Raw genomic sequence first — 27364 nt, 5'->3', positions numbered from 1 at the left:
TTGTTCCTCTCTAAAGTCAAACTAGACAAGTGTTTACAGTCTTGCACATAACACCTTTCATGTTCTCAGAAACAGCCATCTTGTGCCCACTAAATCTTCTCTTCTCCAGGGCAAAGATCCCTAGTTCCTTTCCTTTGTCATTAGATTGCATGGTCTTGAAGTTATGCATCATACTGGTCTGGCTTCCTGAATATTCTCCTACATAGCAATGTTCTTAAAATGTGGATCCTCCCCCAAAATACAGTACTTTAATACTCCCTCTCATGGAGCTTATAGACTAGTCTTGTCAAGAGAAGACTTGGATAGAAATATAGGATGGCATAACATGGAAAAATGTTAGAAAGTGGTCCCAAGTTTTAGATCATTTTCTTGGAGGATGGGAATTTCTTGTCTGGTTTTTAGTGATACAACTCTCTAAAATTAGTCTTCTTAAGGTTGTCCTTTTAGTTTAATTAGTGTTATTTTGTCTGTCTTTTTAAAGATAGTCATCTTGTGATGATTCAGTAGTGTTAAGTCTTTTCTAGAAATTATGAGACACATCACAATGAGACTAATTACCTGGATAATCTTATCATTGACTTTGCCAATAGGCTCTTGCTGTTGACAACCAAAGATCCCAAAGAATAAGAAATGCTATGATCCTTTTAAGCAACCAGGGCTAAATTCCATCTTTGCTGGGCACTTAATTCATGGTGAGGTCAGAAGAAATGATAAATGCTTGTAAGGGATAGGAATGACTCTATTCAAAAGTGTGAGGCATCATTTTAGAGAATTTGCCTGAATGCTAAATAATCAGGACCGTTGCTTAATAGAAATCTTGCTATTAGATTTGAAAGCTAAGTCTAATTGAGAGGTCATTGGATAGGGTTCAAGTCTTCGCTCTGCCACTTTCTAGACATCTCAACTTTGGCAAATCAGTGAACATTCTTGAGCCTCCAGCTCTTCATTCAGTTTCCTTATGTCTCTAAAGTGAAATGAAATGACCTGCTTTTAATAAGGAATAGCACCAGTGCATGATAGACATTGCTGGAACAGGAGCTGGAGGCTGGAGAAGGGGAGGTAGGGAATGAGGACAGGAGGTAGTAGTATAAAATCAGCACAGATAGTACAAGGAATTTGAAGAGACAAAGAACACTTCCTCTTTATGTCATCGACGTGTTCCCCAGCTCTATAGTTTATTTTCCAATTTATTGCAACTTTTTTTTTTCCTGCACTTATTTATTCTTTAATGTTTGTTTTTCACTTAAATGCTACCGTGTTTCTATCTTTGTTTGCTTGGTTTGTTCATGTTGGGGAGAATTGAAAAGAAAATTGTATCAGTTAAAAATAGGGGGTATGTGAAATAAAAAGTAAAATGGAGCATGACAAAAAAAGAATTAATTTGTTTGGGCATATCTTGCTTTTCAAGATATGATTCTGTAGTCTGTTCAATAAGTTATACTTTCATAACTGTTAAATATACATTTGATCAATAGCCAGTTTAATGGGTATATCCCACACTGGTTTCTTAGTATAAAATCATTAATGCTGTGATCTGTGTTTGATATAGTATAAAAATTAGGCTTATTACCTTGTAATATTGACAGCAGTACCTGGTTATAAACTGTTTAAAAAACAAATCTCTTGCGGCCTCTTTATTTGTAGATTTTGTTTTTGTTTTTCTTTTACAGTCTAACAGTATATTTTCTGTTTTGAAGTTGGTGATATATGCTGGGCCTAACACTAACAGTAGGAAGGTTGCTGAATATGGAGGCAATACACTGGGATATGGCAGCCGTAGTGTCTTAGGAACTGGTTGGCCAAAAGACTTAGTGAAGGTACGGTATTACAGTTCAAATAATTTAATAGAAAAGAAAAATGAAGTCTTATTTTGTTAGCCCTGAGCTCAGGTATCAAGGGTAATGCTCTTTGGACGGAGGTTTGCCATGAGGACATTTTGTGAAATAGGAGTATTTAGTTAGAGTCGCCTGATGGAAGGAGTCTTTTCCAACTGATCCTCCTTGTAGCCTGAAGAGCTAATCTTTCTTGTATCTTGAAGAATGATTCCTCATGCTCTTTTTTACAAAATGAGATTATCACAGTCCTCCCATCTCTTGTCAGTGCAAAGTCATGTAGCCCACTGGACTCAGAAATCCCTTAGACTCTGTGTGAATGACAGGGTCATGGCCTTCTCCTCTCCACTTCCTCGCCAGCAGGACCATTTTAGAGAGTAGCATGTGATAGAATGCAAAAAGCAGGGATCTTGCATCAGAAGCCCTAGGTTTGATTCCTGTTCTGGATACATATTATCCTTGGGGCCCAAGCCAGAGCACCTGGAAAATGAGGGGGTAGGCCAAATGCACTCTGAGGCTCTTCCATATCAAAATCCAATTCAGTGGGCACAGGGATTTTGGGCAGCTGTTAAGGAACAAGGCTTTAGAGCTAATGCTAACCCTCAACACAGTGAGATTCAGCCCCAGTCATTAGTAGCCCTCAGGCTCCTGAGTCAGCCAGCATTTGCAGACAGGACTATGAACTGAGCTCATCTCTTGAGCTTTGTTGTGATACACCCTGACCTTGGGGAATTAAAACCAGCACTCCTCAGTGATGGTGTTTGGCTGAATTGGGCTTCTGATTGACCCAGCCCCCTCGGATCAGGTTGTTGACTGCATCTGATTTTGTGGTCGTAGCAATAAATAAGAAACAATGCGACATGGGGAATAGAGAGTGGAAGACCTGGCTCTAGATGCGGGCCCTTGTACACACCGGTTGATTAGTGCCCCAGACAGTTCTTCGAGGTTCTAAGTCATAGAACAGATGCTATTTTGTATTAATAGAAAGAATTTCCTTCCTTGGAACTCCCTATGACAGGGAGCTTCCATCTGGGAAAGTAAACAGACTGACTTGTATTCCATTACACAGTCTTTGAGCAGCCTGCCCCGAGGTGTGTGCTTAGTGTTGGTTACACCAAGGGCTTCTGCTTACCTCTGGACCAAGGGAAAGTGCTGGGAAGTCTTCCCTCTGGCACAGGAAGAGTGGGAGAAGAGCTCAGAGGGAACAGAATCTGTTGGCATGGCTCCAGTTTATTCTCATGTGAATTCTGGCCATGTGGTTTGCCAGTTTGGGTCCATGCTAGCTATCAGGTGCCAGAATCTGGCAGGACAAGAGAATCTTCCTAAAGACTAGAGACTAACAGGAGAGGGGGTGAAAGTGACAGGAAAATAACTTTTTAAAAAGAATTCAGCATAACCTTAGGCTCTTAAAAATAAGCCTGTGAAACACACTGATCTTTTGAAAATCATGTTTGTCTTGTTTTAAAAGTGCCTTTTTCCCCCCTTAAATTTTAAGGTGGAAGGGGATACAGTCACCTTCTCCTTTGAAATGAGAAGTGGCCGAGAACACAACACTCCAGATAAAGCTATGTGGGGCTTTGCTTGCACTGTTCGCGCTCAGGTACTCTAATGTGACCACTGATGTTTGTCTAATGCATTTTCTTCTCTGTTCCTCGGTTTTATCATCTGCATCTACATTAGAAAGTGTGGGCAATGATGAGCCATTATTTCATCTGTTCCCTCCATTTGATAGCACCGGATCAATCTCTTGTTTTATTGAGCTTCTTGACTTGAGCGGGAGAGATTGGTTTAAATGGCATGGATTAGGTCACCGACCTTTGTAAATAAGCTGACTCAAACTTTGTCCTCCAGTGATCCAGAAAATCAGCACATCTTATAGATGGCATGTCTTTAGTTATGGGGTGGCGGAGCACACTGTATAAGACCCTGATTCTGAGGTAAAGGCCATATCATAAATCATCTTGGAGGAGATGATGTAGTTGAGAATGCCATAGGAAGCTCTGCGAAATGGAACAAAATGGAGATAGCCAAATGGAATTGTGGTTCATCCCTAGTCAGGGGCCCAGAAAGCCTGGGCCTCTAGGTCTTTGCGAATATTTCCTAAAAATGAATGTGTAGTGTTATGTGTATTGCCTCCTCAGAATGTTGCTGAGGCCTGTCTTTGATCATTGAAATTCTATCTATCATCCATCCATGTTGCTGCAGTGTACAGTTTGGCTTCTGCCACTGCAGAGCCTTACCACCGGTGCCTGCTGCCAGCTCAGGGAGTGCCAGGGCCTGGGGATGCTGCTGTTCTGGGCAGCGTGACGTAGCCTAGGATAACAAGCTGCACGGATATGCGTTGACCGGCACGCTTTGCCCCTGTCCACACTTACAGGAGTCTTCAGAGGATGTATCGGGAGGATTACCCTTTTTGGTGGACCTGGCTTTAGGTCTGTCAGTACTAGCTTGTTCCATGTTAAGGATCTTATACAATGGACCAGAAATTACCAAAGAAGAGGAAACCTGCCAAGAGTTGTTAAGATCAAAACTTTTACAAAGGTAAAAGACTTCAATTTGACTTCTTTTATTTAGAAAGGGTTTGGGACTTTCAGTAAGGAAAAACATTTTGGATTCATTTTTCAACCAACAGTGTTTTTCATTTTATCACCCAGCGTATACCAGCACCTGTTATGTGTCAGGCACCATGCTACGCACTAGGAGCAAAGGAGACTCCTGCCTGAGTAAATTAGGGCCCCTCACTGCAGCAATATCAGCTGACTGACTTGGTGAAAAATGCTGCTTCAAAAGAATGCTTACTTGGTGACTGTAGAATGTCCCCATTAGACAAGACTTAGGCATCCAAAGGAAAGTTATTGAATGATGTCCTTTACAGCCCACTGGAGATAGGGGTGCTATACAGCGGGTCTCTCCATCAACTTCTGGATTGATGATGCTACAGCAGCACTCCAAGAAGGTGCCTTCTCTGCTTTCCATTTTGGTATAGACATGTAGGAAACATGCTCCCTCCCATTTGAGGGTTCCAGAATGGTGATTGCTAGAGCAGTGGCTTACCCTGCTTTGTCTGCTGCTACAGAGCTGCGTGATGGAGATCAGGAATTGGTTGAGGGGGCTAAATGTAGATAAATATAATATGCCTTGATATACCCCTAAGAGGGGAGACATGGCTGCTCCTCCCTACTGTTAGATGCTTTGGGACTATCTGGGCCAAGGCGAACACTTTACCATGAAGTTTTTATTTGCAAACTAGGGGAGACCTTCTTGGATCTTTTTAAGAATTAAAGTTTTTTTTGACTTTAAGGGACAGATCCTATTAAGCATATATACCAATTGCCTGGCAAGTGCCAGGGGAGGGTGCTCTTGAACCCCTCTTTCATCAGAATCAAAGACTTCATCTGGGGATTTAGGGTTTCCCCTTGGGAGCCTAGAAGTGAAATGCTAATTTGGATTTCATGAAGAAATGGGGAATAAACTTTCAATACAAAAACATCCTAAGGGGGGGAAAGGCCTTATTGGGATAGCTGTGCATATGTGCTTGCAGAAAATAGGACTTGCAACCACACAATTCTATGCAGCAAAATTATATCTTTGTACATGTGATAAGAAAGAAATCCAGAATCACAGATACCAAACTTTATAGAAATCATTGAAGAAGTTAGAATTTTATTGGCCGTCCTCACCATCTGCTCTTTCACAGTGTGGTTGGTAGCATACCTTAGAAAGTATGTTGAACCTAATCCTAAGGACTTCTGTGGCCCTTGCATTATAAATTTAGAATTGAAATCTTCACCTACAAAATCTTTTTCCCAGGATGGGAAAATTCAGCACAAATTCCCATGGTACTCTTTGATTTTAAGCTTCTGCAGAAGGATCCAGTACAGAAAAATTACAGCCTCATTGCTCACTTCATCTTGTTAAAGTCACTGACAAGCTTTGTCCATGCAGCCTCTCTAATCACAAGGGAGATGAGGAAACTGAATACAAGTGACCCCATCTTTGCCTTTTTAGATGTCAGTGGCAGGTGGAGGCCAATGGAGTGATCTCTCCTGCTTTGACCCCAAGCCCTTCTCCGCTGCCTCTCACCATAGATGAAGACAGGGAGTTCACCTACCCTTCTGACGTCCTGGTGCCTCCTGTGGGGAATGACTTTGAACTGCCTCGGATCAGGCTGCCTCCAGGAATCATGATCAAACTCAGGGAAATTTCTGGGCGTGCAAGACCTCAGTTTAGACCAAGTATAAAGTATGTTATAAGATCTCATTTGTGTTTCTAGACAGATTTTATTGCGTTTCTTATTCTCCTTTAGAAAAATAGATCAGGCTGAGTGACTCTTTTTGGCTTGTCAAATATTTTCTTCCTCTAACATTGATTTAGTGAGTGTCAACTGTCTTCCTCAAAAATCCCAACTTTGGAGCCAGCCTTCTAGATCTAGTGATGTGGCAAAAATAACATCTCTTTGTTATCTGGAGGAGATATTGTACCTGCAGGAAGAGAAGGCTATTAAAAATCTCTCCTTTGGTTTGGGCAGAACAGAATATTGGCTCTAATGTTGTTATAAAACTACAATGTTATTAATGATTAAGAAATGTAAAATCAGGCACCCTCATTTGTGTTTGGGGTGTGTGTGTGTGTGTGTGTGTGTGTGTGTGTGTGTGTGTGTGTGTGTGTGTGTGTGAGAGAGAGAGAGAGAGAGAGAGATTGATTGATTGAGGGGGCTGATAGGTGTTTATCTTTGTGTCTTTAATTTTAATTTTAAATGTCCAAACCTCAGCAAATAGAGCCTCTTAAAGTTTTAATTTAAGTTTTCTGCTCTAATATTTGTCTTTCCTCACCCCACCCCCCAACCATACCCAACAAATGTAGTAATAGTAAGTAATTACTGGATCAATAAACAGTGCTCTCATTTTCATGTCTCTTACTCTCTTTGTAGACTAAAAATAGAAGTTGCAATGAATGCTTCTCTGCTGTGCTGAAACCTAATCAAAAATGTGATCTCTCAGAAGTCTAAGATTTCTGGGCAAATATGTGGAAATTGCATATTGTAAAGTTTTTCGTTTTAACTATAGGGAAGTAGTTCAACCTGATGTCATGGAAGAAATGGTCGTATCATGTGTGATTAAGCACTTGAACTTGGTTGATGCTCTGCAGTCTCTAATCAATTTCCAGTATCAAGAAGAACATGCTGAAGAATATGATTTATTATGTAAAATTATGGGGGAGACCTTTAAGAAGCTCAATGCCATGGAGAGGCAGCTTCAGGTAATGAGAAGACCAAAGTATTTATCATTTCTTCATCAAGGATAGAAAGGCTTTCTTAAGTGCTGAAGTTAGGAAAGCTCAAATATGTTCTTAATTTTTTAATGAACAGTGTAGCTTAGATTGCCTAATTCACATGTAAGCTAGGTATTCCTTGTTGAAACTCTTTACACTGAGTCTTATGTGTTTATCAGAGTGTTGCAGAATTGGAACAGAAATGGCAAAGTGAGGTGGATGATGCCATGCAAGGAAAACTGGAAAACAACATGCCATTCTTTTATGATTACCACTTTAATGAGGTGAGCATGTTAATGTAGCTTAAACTGTCCAAGTCCCAGCTAATCGAACCACCCTTTCGCCTCCCCACCAACATTCCCAGTTAATGGTGTCAGTAAGTAATGGCCGATCACTCTCATGTTCGTGCAACATATTCTCCTTGTAGACTGAAAATAGAAGTTGCAGAGAATGCTTCTTTCCTGTGTCCAAACCTAATCAGAAGTACAATCTCAGTCATCTAAAATTTCTGGGTAGTTAATTTTGTCAGCCAAAAAAACTAGTCCAGAGCCATCTCTTTTCATCTGGGATGAGACCATGCTGCCTTCACAGAATAAAGAAATAATTTCTGTTATGTAATCTAAAATTGACCTGTTTAGTTTGTCTGTTGACATTTAGAACTACAAATGACCAGCTGTTGAAGTTGTTTACAAAGATACTGAGGAAACTTAAGTTGTAATCAGATTTCACTCTGTCTACAAAAACTGAAAAGAAATAATTCCCAAAGAGAAGCCAGGGTCATTTTTAGTCATTAAAACGTCAATCTGATCAATTCTTTCCATTTCTCAGAAATATGTCCAAAAGATGATTTTTTTTTCCTCAGTGATCTGCTAATCTAATATGTTCTATCAAAGCCATTGTTGTTAGGTTACCTTTTTCTTTTTTCTTGAATCGTTCTTTAGAACAAAATGAAGGAACTGGAACTCTTGTGTTCGATGAAGGAGGTTTCCTTTGATGGAAGTGACCTTGAGAACATGGTCTTATCATTGAGGTTGGTGATGGTTAAATAAGAATCTGTTGAATTTATCTCATGAATGTTTCTTCCAGACAGAAAATGTAAATATCTTTGTACCATCTCAAATCTGAAAAAAGAATCCATGTTTTTGTTCAGAATTTCAGACTTGGACAGACTTCTCAAGTCAAAATATCATAGTTTTTTTTAATGAATCTTAGTAGACCTTTAAAATGAGGGCATTACATAAAGTTGATAAAAGTTAGGATTTGGCTGTTTTTGAAAGTAGTGAGGGAAAAGCTCAGTTTGCTGAAACTTTTTCCATCTCACACCCTTTAGGCAAGCTCTTTGGTTATAAAAATAGGTTTTGCCAAATTCATCCATGATTGATAGAATATGGACTTTTCTTTTGTAGGGAAAAGTTTCTACAGGAAGTGAATTCTCTTATTCAGAAACCCCTACACCCTTTGGCTAAGACAAAAACGCTAGTCAAGAGCTTAATGAACAGAGCTGAATTGCTGCTACATGTCACCATTGCTGCCCAGTCTGGCATCCCAAGAAGTGTGTCGGGGACACCTGCAGAAACACCAGGTACTACTGCCAGAAGAGGCCAAAAAAAAATGAAATTCTAGCATTTTTCTGCCTGCCCCTAATTTTTCTCCTTTGAAAATATGACACATTTTTGTTCGATCCTTAAGTTGGATTCAGTGAGCATGACTGGACTTCTTCCTGATACAACTGCTCCTCTGTTAGTCCAGTGGGGTCCAGGGATGGGATTTCATTGTGGAAAGAGAGCATCCTTCTGTGGATGGAAATGGCAGTCTCTTCTCTACCTCATGAGTAGCTAATTGCCCAGAGCACTGGAAGTTAAGTGACTTGCCAAGCTCCAGTCAAAGGCAAGTCTTCAACTCAGTTCTTTGGCACTTCTGGGCCCAAAGCCAGTGTCCTGGTCATGCTGCTGCTCTGTGCATTTGTAGGTTCTCAAGTACATTTGGTTGTAGGTCAGTAACTACTATGTGCCACCATGTGCTACAAAGCAACATCACAGTGTACATGTGTTTATTAAGTGTACCAAGTTTTAAATACTTGGGTATAATCAATCAATATTTATTAAGTTTCTAATTAAGATTATTATCTCATTTGATCTTCACAGTCTTGGGAGGTAAGTTCTCTTATCCACATTTTATAGATGAGCAAACTGAGGCAGAGAGGTCATGTGACTGGCTTGGAGGTCACACTGCTTAGAAGTATCTGAGACTGGATTTGAACTCAGTTCTTCCCAAGTCCAGGCCTACTGCTACCCATGAGATCCCTCAATTGCCTCTATACTAGGAGGCAGTCTTCTCATAGGTAGCTATTAATCCATAAATTACATTGAATTTTAATAACAGTCATTTATATAATCCTATAAAACCTCATTTGATCCTCACAAGACTCCTCTGAGGTAGATGTGAGTCTCTCTTTGAGGAAACTGAGGCTGAAAGACGCTTTCACACATTCTCATTAGAGGCAGGATTTGAACTTGGGCCTTCCTAGCTCCACATGTACCACTTTTGGGGCTAAACCATGTTGCTGCCTGCTGTGGGAGTAGTTGGTTAACAGATGGCAATAAAAGTCTTTGGTTATTAGTCAGTCAAGAAACATTCACAAAGCTCCTGCTTTGAGTTAATCACCTCTTCTGTCTGATACTCCTTTAGACAAATTTGAATCACAGACTATACGGGCCAGTCCTAAGAGGCCTCTTGCTTCCAGTGCACACCCTCTGCAGACTTTCCTGTCCCTTCCAGCTCTATATGACCTTCTTTGATGTCTTCAGTAGTGCAAAGGCCGTATCCTTAAGAGGCTGAGTCAGGCTCTCCTCTCCATGAGCTCAAGTCATAGACCAGATACAGGAGCCACCTTTAAAGTGTAGATGTAAAGAGTAATAGGAGACAAGGTAGAAGTCACCTTTGCAGAAAATGGCACAGAAAGAGGGCCCGAGCTTCCGATTCAGGCTTTGCTCTTTGCTATGTGTGTGGCCTTGGATAAGCTGTCTAACCTCTCCAGGCCTTCGCTTCCTTACCTTGTCAGTCACTGGCAACTGACAAATCCGGCTTTGTTTTGTTTTAAAGAAAGGAATTGACTTAGAATGGCAGCCCTCTAAATTCTTGGTCTCCAGACTCCTTTGTACTTCTAAAAATGATGGAGGATCCTTCTCTCCACCCAAAGAGCTAGCCTTGATATAGATTATATCCATTGATATTTACCATATTAGAAATAAAATCTGGAAAATTCTAAACATATATTTGTTAATTTTTAAAGAATAACAATTTTGTTATGTTAATATGTTAATATAACATATTTAGATGAAAAATACCTACATTTTCCAAAAACAAAAAGTTTAGTGAGAAGAATGGAATAATTTTAGAATTTTCCCAAGTCTCTTTAAATTCTAGTTTAATAAGACCAGAGTTGTCACACATACATATCTATGTTCAATCTGTTGTGATATGTTGGTCGATTTTTGGTTGAAGTAAAATCTGACCTCACACAGATATGTAATTGGAAAAGGGAAGAGTGTTTTAATAAGAAAATAGCATCTTAGTATGATGATGAACGTAATTTTGACCTTGTGGACCTCCTGATAGGTGTTAGGGACTCTATGGGGCCTGGGAACCCACTTGGAGAACTGCTGATCTAAATGTTCTCCAAGAATCTTCCCCCGAAAGCTGCCAACTCAGGTATCACTAGGGTCATTGCTGTCTCTGCTCCATGCATCAAAATAAAATTGCAGGAAGCAAGGGGATTCTTCTAGACTTCTTAGAAAATTTCTTTCATTAAATTAGTGAGGATTCTGACTTACTTCCCTAAGGTTAGAAAACACCTTGAGACTTGAAGATCCTCACCAAGGTTTTGGTGCTGTGAGCATTAGCATCACTGTGGTGTGTGGAGATGCAGAGGGGGGAAGAAGGGCATTGGGATGGGTGGGGAACCCAGGGGAAGCCCAGCAGCTGCGAGGATGCAACCATACTCTTGCCTCCCATTGCAGCTTGTAAATCGGCGTCCGAGACCAAGGTGATCGCTCACGCCGTCCGGCAGCCTGTGTTTCTTCGCAGCATGTCTGCTCCATCTGACCTGGAAATGATTGGGAACGAAGACTTGGAATTCACCCGAGCAAGCCAGAGGTAAGCTGCTCGCGCCGTGCTGTGGCATGGCAGGGACGGGGGCCCATGTTTGACCGGGCACACCGGCGACTGCACCATGGCCTGAGTCAGAGCTGCTCTCCACAGGCGTCGACACGTCCCCAGCCACCGGAGCAGTTCCTTCACACTGCTTCAGTCCCTGGCGATCGAGGACAGCAGGGACAAGCCGACATACAGCGTCTTGTTAGGGCAGCTCTTTGCCTTCATTGGGACCAACCCAGACCAAGCGGTAGGTTACAGTGCACCTCCTTCTCTTTTATCCCTGTCCAGCAGCGGGTGAGAGCCCGGAGCGCTGGTCGGCAGGAGAGAGGCAATGTCATTTAGAGCATGCTTGGTCTCTGATGTTTCAGGTGTCAAGTAGCAGCTTCCTCCTAGCTGCTCAGACCAGGTGGCGGCGTGGGAATACTCGGAAACAGGCGCTTGTGCACATGCGGGAGCTGCTGACTGCAGCCGTTCGAGTTGGGGGGGTGACTCATCTTGTAGGTCCAGTCACAATGGTGCTTCAAGGTGGACCCAGGTCTGTTGTTGTTCACTCTCACTCACCTCTCTCTCTTTTTTTCTTTAATCAGGACCATCACAGGAAAATAGCCATAAGAAGCTTTCCCTACTAATGATGGGAGCCATGCTGTATACTCAGCACATGAGCAGTGACTAAACAAACTTGAAATAACTTAGAACAGTTTTCAGTCATTTTACACTAGTCACTTGCAACTTTGAATATCCCCTAGAGCTATTTACTTCCATTCCCCATATTACTCCAAGGCAATTTAATCAGTGACAGAGAAAATGAGAACCAAAAGCCACTTATGCAGCTTTAGCTCCCTCCTTTTACATCCCATGCCAAATACTGAGAGTGCTTTTGTTTTCTTTTTAATTAAAAAATGAATAACAATCTCAACAAACATAAACAATTAAAATAAGGAATAAATCCTAAATTGAACCAGATAATCAGAAGTATTTTAAAAGAAAAGCATATATAATTCATGGGTTATGACCGCCTTCTGATCACTTTTCCTTTTGTGTAGTTTTAAGCTTTTTTGGTTTCTCAATATCTATTGACAGTTATTTTTCTAATCTCATCAATTTCTTTGGAGGCTTTAGTCAAGTGCAGCCTCAGGTACAGACCATGAGCCATGGCCAGGAAATCCTGAATAGAAATCAGGACATCGCTTCCCAGGCAGTCAGAGAATCCTCAAGATGTGTTCTATATTCAATTTTTCTCTTGGGGATTTGGGGAAGAATAAGTCCATGCTTTTATATCACTTGGCTTCTAATTTCAAAAGTGCCATTTGCTAAGTAGATGACTTTGAACAAGTCGTTCTTTGGGCCTTTTTTATTTTTCAAAATAAATGCAAAGATAGTTTTCAACACTCATCCTTACAAAACTCTGTATTCCATATTTTTCTCCTTCCCTCCCTACCACTCCCCTTCCCTAGACAGCAAGTAATTTAATATAGATTAAACTTAGCAATTCTTCTAAACATATTTGCACATTTATCATATTGCACAAGAAAAATCATATCAAAAAAGGAAAAAAATGAGAGAGAAAAAGCAAGCAAACAACAATAACAGCAAAGGTGAAAATATGCTTTTATCTGCATTAAGTCCCCCTACTCCTCTCTGTGGATTCAGATGGCTCTCTCCATCACAAGTTCATTGGAATTGGCCTGAATCAACTCATTCTTGAAAAGAGCCAAGTCCATCATAGTTGATCATCACATAATCTTGTTGTTGTTGTGTGGAATGTTCTTCTGATTCTATTCACATCATTAGCATCAGTTCTTTCTTCAGGCCTTTCTGAAATCATTCTGCTGATCATTTGTTACAGAATAATAATATTTCATTACTATCCAAATCAGTTCCAATTGATTAATAATGAACAGAACCAGCTACATCCAGTGAAAGAACACTGGGAAATGAGTGTGGACCACAACATAGCATTTATACTCTTTTTGTTATTATTTGCTTGCATTTTTGTTTTTCTTCCCAGATTATTTTAACCTTCTTTCTAATTCTGATTTTTCTTGTGTAGCAAGGCAACTGTATAAATATGTACACATATATTGTATTTAACATATACTCTAACATATTTAACATTTATGGGACTACCTGCCATCTAGGGGAGGGGGTGGAGGGAAGGAGGGGAAAAGTTGGAACAGAAGTTTTTGCAAGGGTCAATGTTGAAAAATTACCCATGCATATGTTTTGTCAATAAAAATCTATAATAAAAAATAATAATGAAAAAATAAAATAAAATTATATGGAAAAATATTCCATTACTTTAATATACCATAACTTATTCAGCCATTCCCCAACTGATGGACATCCACTTAGCTTCTAGTTCCTTGCCACTATAAAAAGGACTTCTACAAACATTTTTGCACATGTGGGTCCTTTTCCCTTTTTTATGATTTCCTTGGACTGCAAGACCTAGTAGAAACTCTGCTGGATCAAAGGGTATGCACAGTTTGATACCTTTGGGTATAATTCCAAATTGTTCTCCAGAATAGTTGGATCATTTCACAGCATGCTGTATTAATGTCCCAGTTTTCCCACCTCCCCTCCAGCATTTATCATTATCTTTTCCTTTCATCTCTGCCATTCTGAAAGGTGTGAAGTGGTACCTCAGAGTTGTCTTAACTTGTATTTGTCTAATCAGTAGTGAGAGCATTTTTTCATATGACTAGAAATGGCTTTCATTTCTTCATCTGAAAATTGTTCATATCCTTTGATCATTTATCAATTGAAGAATGGTTTGTATTCTTATAAATTTGAGTCAATTCTCTATATTATAATTTTAGAAATGGGGCCTTTATTAGAACCTTTGGATGTAAAATTTTTTTCCCAGTCTTCTGCTTCCTTTCTAATCTTGGCTGCCTTGGTTTTGTTTGTACAAAACCTTTAAAATTTAATATAATATCCCATTTTGCATTTCATATTGTTCTCTAATGCTTCTTTGGCCATAAATTCCTTCCTTCTCCACAGACCTGAAAGGTAAACTATCCCTTGTTCTCCTAATTTGCTTATAGTATCATCCTTTATATTTAATTCATGAACTCATTTTGACCTTATCGTGGCATAAGATGATAGGTATGGATAGGCCCAGTTTCTGCCATACTATTTTCCAATTTTCCCAGCAGTTCTTTTTTTTTTTAATCTTTTTTTAAAAAACTATAACTTTTTATTGACAGTACATATGCATGGTTAATTTTTTACAACATTATCCCTTGCACTCATTTCTGTTCCGATTTTTCCCTTCCCTCCCTCCACCCCCTCCTCTAGATGGCAGGCAGTCTTATACATGTTAAATATGTTATAGTAAATCCTAGATACAATATGTATGTGCAGAACCAAACAGTTCTCTTGTTGCAGGGGAAGAATTGGATTCAGAAGGTAAAAATAACCTGTTTCCCAGCAATTCTTTTCAGATAGTGAATTCTTATCCCAAAAGCTGGAGTGTTTAGATTATCAAAGACTAAATTACTACAGTCATTGATTATTGTGTCTTGTAAACCTAACCTTTTCCACTGATCCACTGCTCTATTTCTTAGCCAATACCAAATGGTTTTGATGATTGCTGCTTTATAAAACAGTTTTAGGTCTGGCACACTAAAGCATTGGTTTTCTTTATCTGCAAAATAAAGGGGAATAAACAAGATAGTGTGTTTTGATTTCTATTTTCATAGAATTGAAGAACTAACCTGTGGTGGAATGGTCGAGCAGGTGCAGGAAGCCTTTGGAGAAACGATGACCTCCGTGGTATCCTTGTGTGCTCGTTATCCTATTGCTTGTGCAAATAGCATTGGTCTCTTATGCACCATACCTTACACCAGGTAAAAGTTGTTGTTTTGTTCAATTAACAAGAAAATGCCACCCTGTAATTAGAAGGTTGAGCATCTTATTAAAATGTTCCTCTTCTTTTGAGTAAGGGAGCAATGATTCAACAAGTTTTTATTATGCATCTACCTCTTATGCCCATCACTAGAGATACAAAGATAAGAGTCAAGTGTACTGAGGGAGACAAATGTACACATATGCAAAGTCACTTTATTGGGAAAGCACTGCAACTATAGGGAAGGGGGTCAGGAAGAATCTCTTATGACCTTGGGACCAAGCTTTAGAGTTACTGAGAATTTTAAGAGGCACTGAACTGGTGAAGAAGGAGAGCAGTCTTTGCTCTCCCATATATTTTTTTTTTTTTGCTTTTATTCTGTTTTCATTTTAAAAGTTTGAGATCTGACTTTGAATTTTGCAGCCTTTTGTGATCAAAAGAAGCTGTCACTCATTCTGACTTCAGATTTATTTAATCTCTTTCAGCCATTAAGATCCATGTAAATTCTATAATGTTCATCCTCTAGAGTCATAACTAGACATTGACAATCGCATTATGTTGTGAAAATGCATGACCCGGAAGGATGAAGAAATATCATGGTGAAAGGCATTCTTCTTCGGCATTAATTTTCTTCCTAAACCTTAAAAAACTACTCTTCTATGGATCACTTGGCCATTTTGACAAACCGAAGTTGCCCTTATTAGCTTTTGCTTAGGGGTTTTGTTTAAAAAACAAAACAATCCTCTCCCTCCCCCCAAAAAAGAGAAAAAAATCCATTGAATTGACCATTTGTTGTGAAGGTATCATTGAAGCATTTTACAAGCTGATCAAAGACTTCACCCAGATGTTTTCTAACCTCCTGAATGAGCTGAGTGTTGAGCCGTCATCCTGTGAGGATCTTTCATTTATACATCTTTTCTGGTGCCTTTTTCTTCTCCGTGTATAGGAGTGAAGAAAAGTGCTTGGTCCGCAGCGGCCTCGTTCAGCTCATGGACAGACTCTGTAGCTTGAGCAGTCAGGCTGAAGCTGGCTCCAGTGAGAAGCAGACCAAGAAGCAGAAAGTGGCTGCCATGGCCTGGGCAGCCTTCCAGGTGCTCGCCAATCGCTGTGTAGAGTGGGAAAAAGAAGAAGGTGAGAAGAGGGGAGCCCCAACCCCACACAAGTTTGCCTTGGACCCCATCTCTAACCCCTAGCTCATGCAGCAAGAGCCTTTTCTCACTGTTTCTGAGAAAAACCATGAGCTAAAAGATATCCTTAGTGTTTTTTAAGAGCTAGTTAGTTCTACCTTCCCAAAGTTAAACAGCTTTTTTCTTATTTCTGTCTACACTTAGGAGATAATCCAGTGAAATCCTCTCATCACTAATGGCTTAGCATTAAGATGGTGTTTACTAGTTATATTCCTAGATAACATTCATTTTCAGTTTAGTGCTCAAGATATATTGGGAAAACACAGCAACTGTACAAAAGGGGGTCGGGAAGAGTCTCTTATGGCCTTAGGACCAACCTTTAGAGTTACCTGAAAGTTTTAAGAAGCACTGAACTGGTGAAGGCGGAGAGCAGACATGCCAGAGAAAAAGTCAGTATTCTAATGAGAAGTTTGGTATTAGTCAGAAGCAGCATATTTTCTTTAAGACTATATTCAGTAGAAAGGCAACAGTGACCAGCTGGATGGGCACTGAAGTCCCTCCCACAGTGTCTTGGCTCTGTGCCTTCTCTGTGCTCCCAGAACTCTCCACAACACTATGCAGAGAGGAAGCTGATCTGTACTGTTGGAGGACGTTTTCTCTACTAATGAAATCTCATACATGATTCAAACAAGAAGTCAGTCCTATTTTCATTATTACATTTCTTGATGGTTGCTGATCTTTCCTAATCAAAGAAAATGGCTGCTCCTGGTTACATGTGAGATAGTGTTTTCCCTTGTAGCTAGGACTAGTCTACATGGAGCTATTGAAATGTCTTTGTCAAGGCTGATGAAGAATAAGCTATACCAAAATTAAGGAAGCCCAAGCAGCAATAAAAAGGTTTCACAAAGCAAGTGCTTCCTCAAGGCGAATCTGTGCCAGTCCAGTAAAGTCTTAGGTTTGCTGCCATCTCATTACCTGTACCCCATCTCTGCCTCTGATATCACAGGTGGCTCTACTGAGGCTGTACACTCGGGCCTGGCACGTCAGGTATCCAGCCTGCTCACCAACCACCTTGCCCGAGCGACCGAATGCTGTGGCAACCAGGCCGCTGGAAATGATGCCCTTCAGGATGTTCTCAGTCTTCTGAATGATCTCTCCAGGTATGCTGAAGGGGAGTCTGTGGGTGGGCCAAGAACTGTGGGCCACATGGTCTTCAGAATCTTGATCCTTGAGTTGTTTTTGAAACGAACTCTCTTTTTGAAAAATCCTAATTGATAATCTCAAGAGCTTTCCGATTTTGTGCCAAAGTCTGAGTAATGTTGTCATTTGTGGAGATTTGGTCCGCAGCGGCCTCGTTCAGCTCATGGACAGACTCTGTAGCTTGAGCAGTCAGGCTGAAGCTGGCTCCAGTGAGAAGCAGACCAAGAAGCAGAAAGTGGCCTTGAGAAGGGCCTCCTGGAGAGGAAGCCAAGGAAGGAAGGAGTCTGAGGAGGGGATGGAGGGAGGCAGAGCATTCCCGGCTTGGGAGATTGCCTTGGGAAAGGCAGAGTGTGTGTGTAGGGATGATGAGTCACATGAGGAGCGGCTACAAGACCAGGGTGACTGGACCTCAGAGAATACGAAAAGTCTATTAACAGAAAATGGCTTTGTCAGTGGTGGAGAGACAGGAGACAGGGAGGCCAGCTGAAAGGCCAGGGCAGGAGTCTAGGCAGGAAAGGATGAGGGCCTGGCCCATAGTGTTGGCTGCATGAGTGGAGAGCAGGGGCCATGGATAAGATATGCAGCAAAGGAAGATTTGATGACAGATTGGATATGTTGGTGAGTGGAAAGCCTGAGCGATTGAGAGGGTGGTGGTAGCCCTGACAAGTTGTATTAAGGAAATTGGGGAGAAAAGAATGAGTTTGAAGTGTTGGTGGGACATTCAGTTAGAGGTGTACGGATGTTGGCTGGTGCAGCTCGGAGAGCCCGATACTTAGTAGAGAGATTTGGGAGTCTTCTGCCCAGAGATGGGAGCTGAGGAGGGATCATCCCAGGAGATGAGGTGCAGGCAAAAGAGGAGAGGTCCTAGGAGAAAGTCTTGGGGACCAAGTCCAGTTGATGAATGCTGAGAAGTCCTGGTGGGACAAACCCAGGGAAGGAGAAGCCATGATTGTTGGTGTCAGAGGCTGCAGAGGATGGAGGATGAGGACTGAGAAAAGGCCCCTGGGTCTGGATCTTAGGAGAGAGCAAAGGTGTTCCCAATGTTTGTGTCTCCTAAAATCCCAGTGCCAAAGCCAAGGTGTCTTTTTTTAGCAGATCTCTCTTCTAGAGGTGAATGGTTCTTCTCTCAGAGAGCTTGGCTGTTGTGTTTGCAGTCCCATCTCACATGCCCCATTTTCCTCTCCAGGAGTCACATTGGGAAAGCAATCCTGAGCCAGCCAGCATGTGTGTCCAAACTGCTTTCTCTGCTGCTTGACCAGCGCCCTTCTCCAAAGCTGGTCCTGATCATCCTTCAGCTTTGCCGGGCAGCCCTGCCTCTGATGAGTGTGGAAGACTGTGGGAACGTGGAGCTGCCCCCCTGGAGCTACTCGGTGCCCTCCCTAAACAATGAGCAGGATGATCCCAGTGACCCAGCCTCTAAGATTGCATCCCTGCTCTTGGCAAAGTTGGCAGATTATGTGGTCCCAGGTAAAGAGCCAGGGAAGGCACGAAAGCTCAGCCTTTCTTCTGTGGTCTTTAACGTGGTGCATCGGGGCATGCTGGCCAGAGAGAAAGCCAGGGGCTTTCCCTTTTCCTTTTCCTGGGGCAGGGGCCTTAGCACAGAATGGCACTGTGGGCAGCTTCTAATGGGGCTCTGCCTTTTCCTTGAAGGGTGCCAGACTGTGCTTTCTCCTACTGCCTCTGAACCGGATACCACCTTGGCAAAAGCCAGCCCGAAGAATTCCCTCAAAGGAGACAAGGACCCTGGAGAGGAGAGCGAGGCAGTGGATGGCAAGCTTTCCATTTTTATTCACAAGAGAGAAGATCAGTCGTCACACGAGGTTCTGCAGCCCCTGCTGAGGTAAGTCCAAGCTGGACAGTAGGTGTCAGGGATAGCAGTGGAGCCCTCGCTCCTTGGCCCCTGCTCTCCTCCTGGCGTCTCACAGCCTTCCTTATGGAGTGTCTGAAGGGCCAGTCCCCAGCCCGGCCATGGGGTGGTTGGCTGGTCAGCTGTGGCTGCTCAGAAAGACTATTTGCCAAAGCACAGCACCCTAGCAGCACCATTAGGGGCAGGAACCTGATTCTCTTGGAAGTGTATCTTATGCACATGAAATGGGTGGATTGTGGAAGCACAGGCAAGTAAAAGTGTCCTTGGGATCCAGATATTACAAACCCATGAGGATCCTGGGAGAGAATGAATGAAAGAATAAATGGGAAACTTTTCTTTAACCTGTGCTAAATGTGGCAGATACAAATACAAAAGCAGATGGTCTCTCTCCCACAGTTTGTTCCAGGGCGGAGAGCTGTCACATTTAAAACAGTGCCAGTTAAAAGTCAGAGGGTTTGATTTGGGAAGTTGTGTAAGTCAAGGCACAGGAGAGCCAGTTGACAAGTCCTTTTCAGCTCCGTGACAAGATTGATTTAGTCGTGCCCATAACAGGATCTGGAAAGGGACATGACCCACTGTGTACCAGCAGATAGCTGGGCTGGGCACTCAGATGGGGAGGGAAGTGGGACAAGGTGGAGTGGGCCAGGGAGTAGACATTCTTGTACATGATGTACATGTGCTGTATTTACTCCAATGTAAACAGGCTTTGTTTTAATTGGTTGTAAGGTCTTTGAGGGCAGGACCTGTTTCACTTTTGTCACTGTATCCCCAGTGGCCCTAGAGGACAAATAATGCTGATGGAGTGATTGCTGTATTTTGTTCTTCCCTAAAGCCTCTGTAATGAATAGCAGGCAAACCACTTTGGGAAATTTTGTCCTTCTTTAAAAACAAGATAACCTCATTTTTTGTTACCTCTCACCTTTCCTACTAACAATCTGCCCCCATTCTTTTCCTTTGCATATGCAGCAGTTCTGAAGGGAGGCCATTCAGACTTGGCACAGGTGCCAACATGGAGAAAGTAGTGAAAATGGACCGCGACATGACAAAGGTGAGCCTGGCATGGAGGACCCTGTGCTCCTGAACACCATCATCAGTCATTCTTAGATCTGACGGCATTTTCCATTGTTCAGGTCCATCCAGCATGATGGAGAAGTAGGGAATCAATTCAGTTCCTCACAAAGCAGGGCAAATAGACAGGAAATTTTGACATTTCTCATAAGCCAATGTATTAACTAAGGGTAAGAAGATGAAAAGACAGTTATAACTGTCTCTATTAAAATACAAATCCTGAAATGTGAAAAGAGATTAGGTATTAGAGGTTGGGGCTCTAGAAAATGACATTGTGGAATTTTTTCCTTCAGTTCCAGAGAAGTATCACAGTTAAAAATAGTTTGGCAGCACTTAGATGGATGAGGTTGATGGCTAGGATGGGATCAAGCGGGCCAAATATTTCAAACATTTCTCATCTTGATTTCTCAGAGTGGCTGCTGTGAAGTGATCACAGAAGAAGCTGCAGCTGCCCTTCGAAAGGCAACTAAATGGGCCCAGTCAGGCCTCATTGTCAGTGTTGGGCCTCCCGTAGAAACTGTCAACCCGGAGACCATGAGTGGGTTGTCCACAGGTGACAAAAAGAAAACTGCTCAGACTTCCATTTGTCGAGAGAGGAATTCCGAACTTGCAAGGTAGAGGCTTTCCAAACTAATCTAAGATTGATTTTTTAATAAACTGGCTTCTAATTTTGTTTCATTTCCTTTACCTGTTTGAATTGTAGACATACAAATTTATGAGAATACAAGTCATTTTTTTCCATTTGACAAATGGTCAAAGGATATGAGCAGGCAGTTTTCAAAGTAAGAAAGCAAAGCTATCTAAAGTCACGAGAAAAAATGCTCTAAATCACTGTTGATTACTGAAGTGCAAATTAAAACAACTCTGCGGTACTACCTCACACCTGTCAGCTGGGCTAATAGCAGAAAAAAAGGAAAATTGGATATGGAAAATTTGAGGGGATATGGGAAAATTGAAATGAAGACATAAGTCACAAAGCACCGACTTCCCATCCATTAGAATTACGGCTTATTTGGGTGTAGACAAAGAAATGTCTCTGGGCCTTGACATCTATGTAGGTTATAGGTTTGTCCAAAATGCACGGTTTGGAAGTGCTAATTTCTAAGGACCACAGCCAAATCAGGAAGAAGAAGGGGAATTTATTCTGAGTGACTACTCTACGAAACACCCAGTATAACTGGAGAGAAATAGGGAGACTTTATGTCATTCCTTCTCTTTTGCAAAGCTCAAACCTCCCACTCTCAATCCTTGTTATGCTTATGTTGTGCTTTCTCTCCACTTCACTCCACTCCTAAGATGGATTAAACAAATAACTATTCTTGGGAAGGTTGTTTCATGCTGGAAAACCCAGAGTAGATGAGGGTTAAGGCTTCCTTTGCCTTGAGGAATTGTTTCTATGCACTATGTCCATTATCTAGTTCAAAGCTTCTTAAAATGTGTGCCCCTAATGTTGTGAAAAATTTGGCAAGAGTAAAAGATTTCTGAATGCAAGGACCAAAAATTAATTCAAAATCAGACACGTAACAAATCTGAGAAGTTTCTAGCATGCTTGCCTGTGCTGCATCGTGTAACTTCACCATACCTTTGGTTCTGCACACACAACATGCCCATTCTTTATTGCATGTGCACAAATCCTGCCAGAAACACCTCAGCTTAGATTTGAGAAAGGATCATGTCCAAATTTCTCAGGCAAAAAGGAGTCTAAAGTGGAGAAAGTTTAAGAAGCCTTGGATGAGATGCTCACTAAGAGAGAAAAAACAGGAAAATGTGTCTTTGGGAATTCTAAATTCTGGGGCTGCTAAGCCTCCACACTGAGAGTCTGCTTCATTTTCTCCATACCTGCCAGCATAACGTATTTTGACTTAACCCTGACAAACTGCTTCATGTGACAAAACCGCTCCTGAGCAATCACAATGCTGAAGGCCCTCCTCTTGGTTTGGTGAGCCTTCTTGGTCACCTTATCCCCTTCTGTGTCTCCACCTCATCTCCAGAACTGACCCTGTGCGCCCGTTCATCAGTGGCCATGTCGCAAACAGCATGGCCGCAGAGGTGATTGCCCTGCTTCATAGTTTGTTAATGGCACCGGAGTCAAATGCTGCTCAGATATGGACGACAACCGCCGAAAAGGTGAGCATTACAATTTGGCTTGATTCAAGTTACTGACATCTTAAATTGGACCTTATGTTTTAATTTTTGGTTTAGTTAAATTTAAATGTAATTGCACTGAATTGACATTGATGCCTCATAAAGCAGTAAATGGAAGTACTTTTTTTAAACTAAATCTCTGTAATTAATTCCCTCTTTACTGTAATAGTCTTTAAGGTGAATTCTTTGCACTATGTCTTAAAATTAATTAGATTTACTTGCTTTCATATGGACAGTTTTTGTTTTGCACCCCTCGCAATGTGATGTTCCATTTTCCTATATATCATGGTTATGTTTGTCAGTTCTGTGATCACACAAGAGCCACAGGCCCTGTGAAATTCATGCTACTCACCCTTGGGACCCCACAGGACCCCCTATGGGATTGTTGTGTCTGTCATTTAGAATATAGAAGGACCTATCCATTTTATTTCTTTTCTGTGAAATGTTCATTCAAAAAATGACCCAGATTCTAGCCCTGTCCTCTCTCCCATTCACTTAGGTTCTGTCTCAAGCTCTGATGTACATCCCCCAGCTGGGAAAGTATGCTGAAAGCATCCTGGAGAATGGGAGCAGCAGTGGTCGGAAGCTTGCCAAGCTTCAGAGGATTGCCCGACAAGCCGTAGCTGCATTGTGTGCACTTGGGGGCTTTAAAGAGACCATCAAGATAGGGTCTGAAGTGCAGGTAGTACACCCCTTTTGTGCCATCTTCTTAATCCTTGAACCTTCACTTTGGAATATCAGCTTATTGCCCAGATTGAAGAGCTGTAGAACAAATCTTCTCAGCCCAGTTAAAATGGAGCTTTGTAGTTTAGAGGTTAAAGCTAAAATCTGAAAGGATTCATTCAGTCCTGAAGCTTGTTCCCAGCTACTTATTTATAAAATGAGTAATCCATGCCGCTGGAGATGTACTGCCATGGTTCCAGCGGTACTCATTTCATTCCCTCAATATCTCCAAGGTCTGGAGCCTGTAAGCCTCTGACTGACTTGCTGCACTTAGCTAAACTGATCTTTGGATGGGGAATCCACAGGGGAATCCAAAGCCCTACTATTGAAAAATATTCCCTGATTGCTGTGACTTGCTAGAGGTTACCTTAAGGTGCCATAGTCTTGGAGAGCACATGACCATCTCTGTGCCATGAGAAGGTGTGGAGGAGCTTTGTAGTGAAGGCATTTCTGAAATAAATTGTATAAAATACACACTGTATCTCACGGCATTTCACTGATTGTAGCATTTGAAGCAGGTCAGTTAAGACCATACCACACAAGTGTTGCTTCTTGTACTTAGTACTATCTTTTAAAGTTGGTTAGTTGCAAGATTAGAAGGGAAGCAATAAATCGGGAAAACATTTTTAGTCAAAGATTCTGATAAAGGCCTCATTTCCAAAATATATAGTGAACTAACTCTAGTTTATAAAGTTTGTGAGTTGTCTTTTACTTTTGACCACAACTTGGCCTGTCCCACAGATAACTGGCAAGGCATGGATATTCTTGGGGCTGAGTCATTTCTCTCTCTAGGTATTGGGGAGAGGAATATCCGGGAGCATTGGAGTAGTGGCGTCAATCAATGAGCAGGAAGGTATAGCCACTGTCAAATTTCCACCCATAGACTGTAGAAAGACCTCGCAAGCGTCAGACACATTGACTATTCCATTATCTAGACTTTGTGTTCCAAGATCTGAGGTAAGGTCGTTTTCAAATCCAATGTCACACTCAATGGTCATTTGCACAGTCATGAGTAATATACATAGACATTATGTGGAAAATAGGTGGCTAAATTAAATGTGGCTTATGATTTGCATGCATCTTGGTTGTGAGCATTTCAAAGCAATGTTTGTATGGAAGTTGCCCTGTATGTGATATAAGATATGTTCTTTTATATCGGAGATCTACTGTGTTTTGCTGCTTTGTTGTGATTTTTAGTTTTCTGTGTGTATGGCATTTTTTTAAATTGACTGTGCAAAATGAGAATTAACTACTCCAGATAATAACACCCTCATTTCTTAGAAACTAACTACTTGAATTTAACTTTTTGCCGTGCCCCCCCCACCACCGCCATCAGGCATTGCCTCTTCATAAACTGTCCATTACTGAGAAGGTAGTACAGGCAGTCCAGTCCATGTTGCTTCCTCAGGAGGGAAGTCTATCTATTCATACCTCACTTCCTGCAACAGGAGATGGCTCAACTCCAGTAATGGCAGTGGTTCGACTCCTTGCTGAGATCAGAACGAGGTGAGTGTAGTGTTCCTGTCTCTCTTTTCATCAACAAGCACGCAGGCTCATCCTAGAACCTAGGGAGTGGGAGGAGAGCAGTGATGGTAGACCGTGGCCTGCCCGTCACAGCTGAGCCTTCTTTGAAACGGTTTGGGCCTTCCCAATACTGACACCTCTTGTGCTTTGGTGCTGAAAACATAGTATTCTATGACTCCATCGTTGTGGGTGTAGATCGTTTCCCTTCAGCAGCCACGACACCTAGCACCTGTAAAAAGGAAGCATCTCCATGTGCCCTTGATGTAGCCAGCTTAGGGAAAGCCTGAGGAGATGGGGGATTGGAGGCCAGGGGCAGCTTGGGGGCAGCAGCAGACTCGTCTGGAGCTCACTTTTCAAGGTGACTTCATTAAGTAATTTTAATTCATTAAGTAAAAGTAAGATTTTATTGACAGTTGTGAAATGTTTTTAAATGTCTTTTACCATCAAGAGCATGCCTTGTCATGGCCCAGCTTTTAGAAGACAGTCTGTTTTGTGAAGAATTCCTACAGCAGTGTCCAGCAGCTGTTGAAGTTCTCAACCTCGTGGCTCAGGAGTGCAGTCCCGGTAGGTACCTCCCATTCTCAGCCATCACTGGGGCCATTTGGCAGGTGTGCATCCCTGCAGTCGTATGTGGGCCTGGGGCCCGTTTCCTTGAGCGCCTGCCATCTAAGACAGTGGCTGAACTCCCAAATCTGAAGAGACACTGCTGTAAATGAGTCATCCCTACTTTTAAAATGTTAACATTAAGGCTGTTTCATCTATCTTTTTCTCACTGAAATTTAATAATCTTTTGGAATGTTTTATGTATGGTCTCAATATTGATGTTGGGTGCACTTGATTGAAAACAAAGTTAAGTGTTTACAATAAGATGTCCTTTGCATGTATTTATATAAATGAACATTAACCAAATGGTTTCAGTGCCATAATTATGAAGTTATGAAGAATCATTTTTAAGTTCAAGATTAGATTATCATTTCTTTAATGTTACCTATCTAGGCATTTTTTACTATCTAGAGGAAAGAAATATGTGTCTTTTGGTCTCTTCAAGGTTTTCCTTATTTTTTCTTCTTTTGGAGGAAATAGGTCATTTTCTGTATATATTATTATGAATTCCCTTTTATCCTTTGCCTTTCCTTGTGCTTATCCCTGCTTTTAGTCTCTGACCCTCCTTTAAATTCTTTATTTTATTTTTATAGCTGAATCTCCTTGCCCTTATTAATCAGAAGTCTTGGCTGGAAAATAGAAGATTATAAAATACAGAGAGAAAGAACAGGAGAAAATGAGGATGTTTAGTCTATAAACTTTAAAGGAATCTGTTCAGCTCCTAGACTGAAATTTCTTCCAGAATGGGCTTCATGTTTAGCTCTAGCTGTGTCCCAATTTGACTTTCTGCAGTTTAGTGTTTCTGGCTCAAGCTTCCTTTTGAGACAGGTTTTGGCTAGTTTGAAAGATTATAATGATCAAATTCATCATTTGCTTTTGTAAAGAGGCATCTTTAAAGTAATCTGCTTTCTTTTTTTTTATTTTAATAGTATTTTATTTTTCCAAATACATGTAAAGAGAGTTTTCAACATTCACCTTTGCAAAACCTTATGTTCTGAGTTGTTTTTTTTTCCTTTCCCCTTCTTCCTCTCCCCAAGCAAGCAATCCAATATAGGTTAAACATGTGCAACTTTTAAAAATATATTTCCATGTTTGTCATGCTGCACAAGAAAAATAAGATCAGAAGGGGGGAAAAAACAAGCAAATAACAAAAAAAGGTGAAAATCCTATGTTTTGATCCACATTAAATCTCTATAGTTCTCTTTCTGGAAGGAGATGGCTCTTTCCATCAAAGTCTCTTGCCTTGAATCACCTCATTGTTGATATTTATCACAGTTGATTATCACATAATTTTCTTGATACTGTGTACAATGTTCTCTTGGTTCTACTCACTTCATTCAGCATCAGTTCACATAAGTCTCTCCAAATCTCTCTGAAATCAGCCTGCTGATCAATTCTTACAGCACAATAATATTCCATTACATTCATATACTATAACTTATTCAGCCATTCCCCAACTGATAGGCAGCCACTCATTTTCCAGTTCCTTGCCACTACAAAAGGGACTGCTACAAACATTTTTGCACATGTGGATCCTTTTCCCTTTTTTATAATCTCCTTAGGGAAAAGATCCGGTAAGTAGTGAGACTGCTGGATCAAAAGCTATGTAGTTTTATAGTCTTTGGAGCATGGCTCCAAATTGCTCTCCAGAATGGTTGGATCATAATAATCTTAGCTTTCTAGGCTTAATTAGGATAAGATTATCTTGAGCATCAGTGATCTTCCACTAAATAATCACAATTTGTACATTGAAAAGTGATTTCATGATATTATAGAATTAGGCAGCAGCTGAAGCTTATGTTTGCAGCTTCTGGTAAAAATTTCTCTTTTGTTTACTATGTCATCCACAGAAGAAACTGCTATTAGTAAACTGCTCTAATTCCATTCAGTTAGGGGTGGGAAGCTCAGAAGCTTCAAGTGCATCATGTTCCTAAAGTCCCTGGAAATATATACTATTTTCTTTATTCTTCTTTTTCCTTAGGCAGTCTTCTGTTTCCAG

At 41.2% G+C, this 27364-nt stretch overlaps 1 protein-coding gene across 8 annotated transcripts in view; it reads left to right on the top strand.

Moving 5' to 3' along the window:
* The window catches only part of HECTD4 (HECT domain E3 ubiquitin protein ligase 4), a 178256-nt gene that overhangs the window by 107337 nt on the left and 43555 nt on the right, over positions 1-27364 (top strand). For 5 of the 8 annotated variants that reach the window (XM_051972808.1, XM_051972807.1, XM_051972809.1 and 2 more), the window contains exons 22-44: positions 1671-1817; positions 3328-3432; positions 4210-4373; positions 5841-6074; positions 6899-7091; positions 7283-7387; positions 8045-8133; positions 8510-8685; positions 11123-11258; positions 11364-11505; positions 11627-11793; positions 14963-15109; positions 16055-16239; positions 17242-17395; positions 18622-18902; positions 19086-19275; positions 20269-20350; positions 20782-20984; positions 22362-22497; positions 23015-23197; positions 24031-24195; positions 24575-24744; positions 25211-25326. In XM_051972808.1, coding sequence (XP_051828768.1) covers positions 1671-1817; positions 3328-3432; positions 4210-4373; positions 5841-6074; positions 6899-7091; positions 7283-7387; positions 8045-8133; positions 8510-8685; positions 11123-11258; positions 11364-11505; positions 11627-11793; positions 14963-15109; positions 16055-16239; positions 17242-17395; positions 18622-18902; positions 19086-19275; positions 20269-20350; positions 20782-20984; positions 22362-22497; positions 23015-23197; positions 24031-24195; positions 24575-24744; positions 25211-25326 — 3670 coding nt within the window. The remainder of the gene's footprint in view (positions 1-1670; positions 1818-3327; positions 3433-4209; positions 4374-5840; positions 6075-6898; positions 7092-7282; positions 7388-8044; positions 8134-8509; positions 8686-11122; positions 11259-11363; positions 11506-11626; positions 11794-14962; positions 15110-16054; positions 16240-17241; positions 17396-18621; positions 18903-19085; positions 19276-20268; positions 20351-20781; positions 20985-22361; positions 22498-23014; positions 23198-24030; positions 24196-24574; positions 24745-25210; positions 25327-27364) is intronic. The other 3 variants (XM_051972812.1, XM_051972811.1, XM_051972810.1) reach the window with 1 other exon arrangement.

Source organism: Antechinus flavipes, chromosome 1 (assembly GCF_016432865.1).
Source record: "Antechinus flavipes isolate AdamAnt ecotype Samford, QLD, Australia chromosome 1, AdamAnt_v2, whole genome shotgun sequence".
NCBI lineage: Eukaryota > Metazoa > Chordata > Mammalia > Dasyuromorphia > Dasyuridae > Antechinus > Antechinus flavipes.
This window is presented reverse-complemented; position numbering and strand designations above follow the sequence as displayed.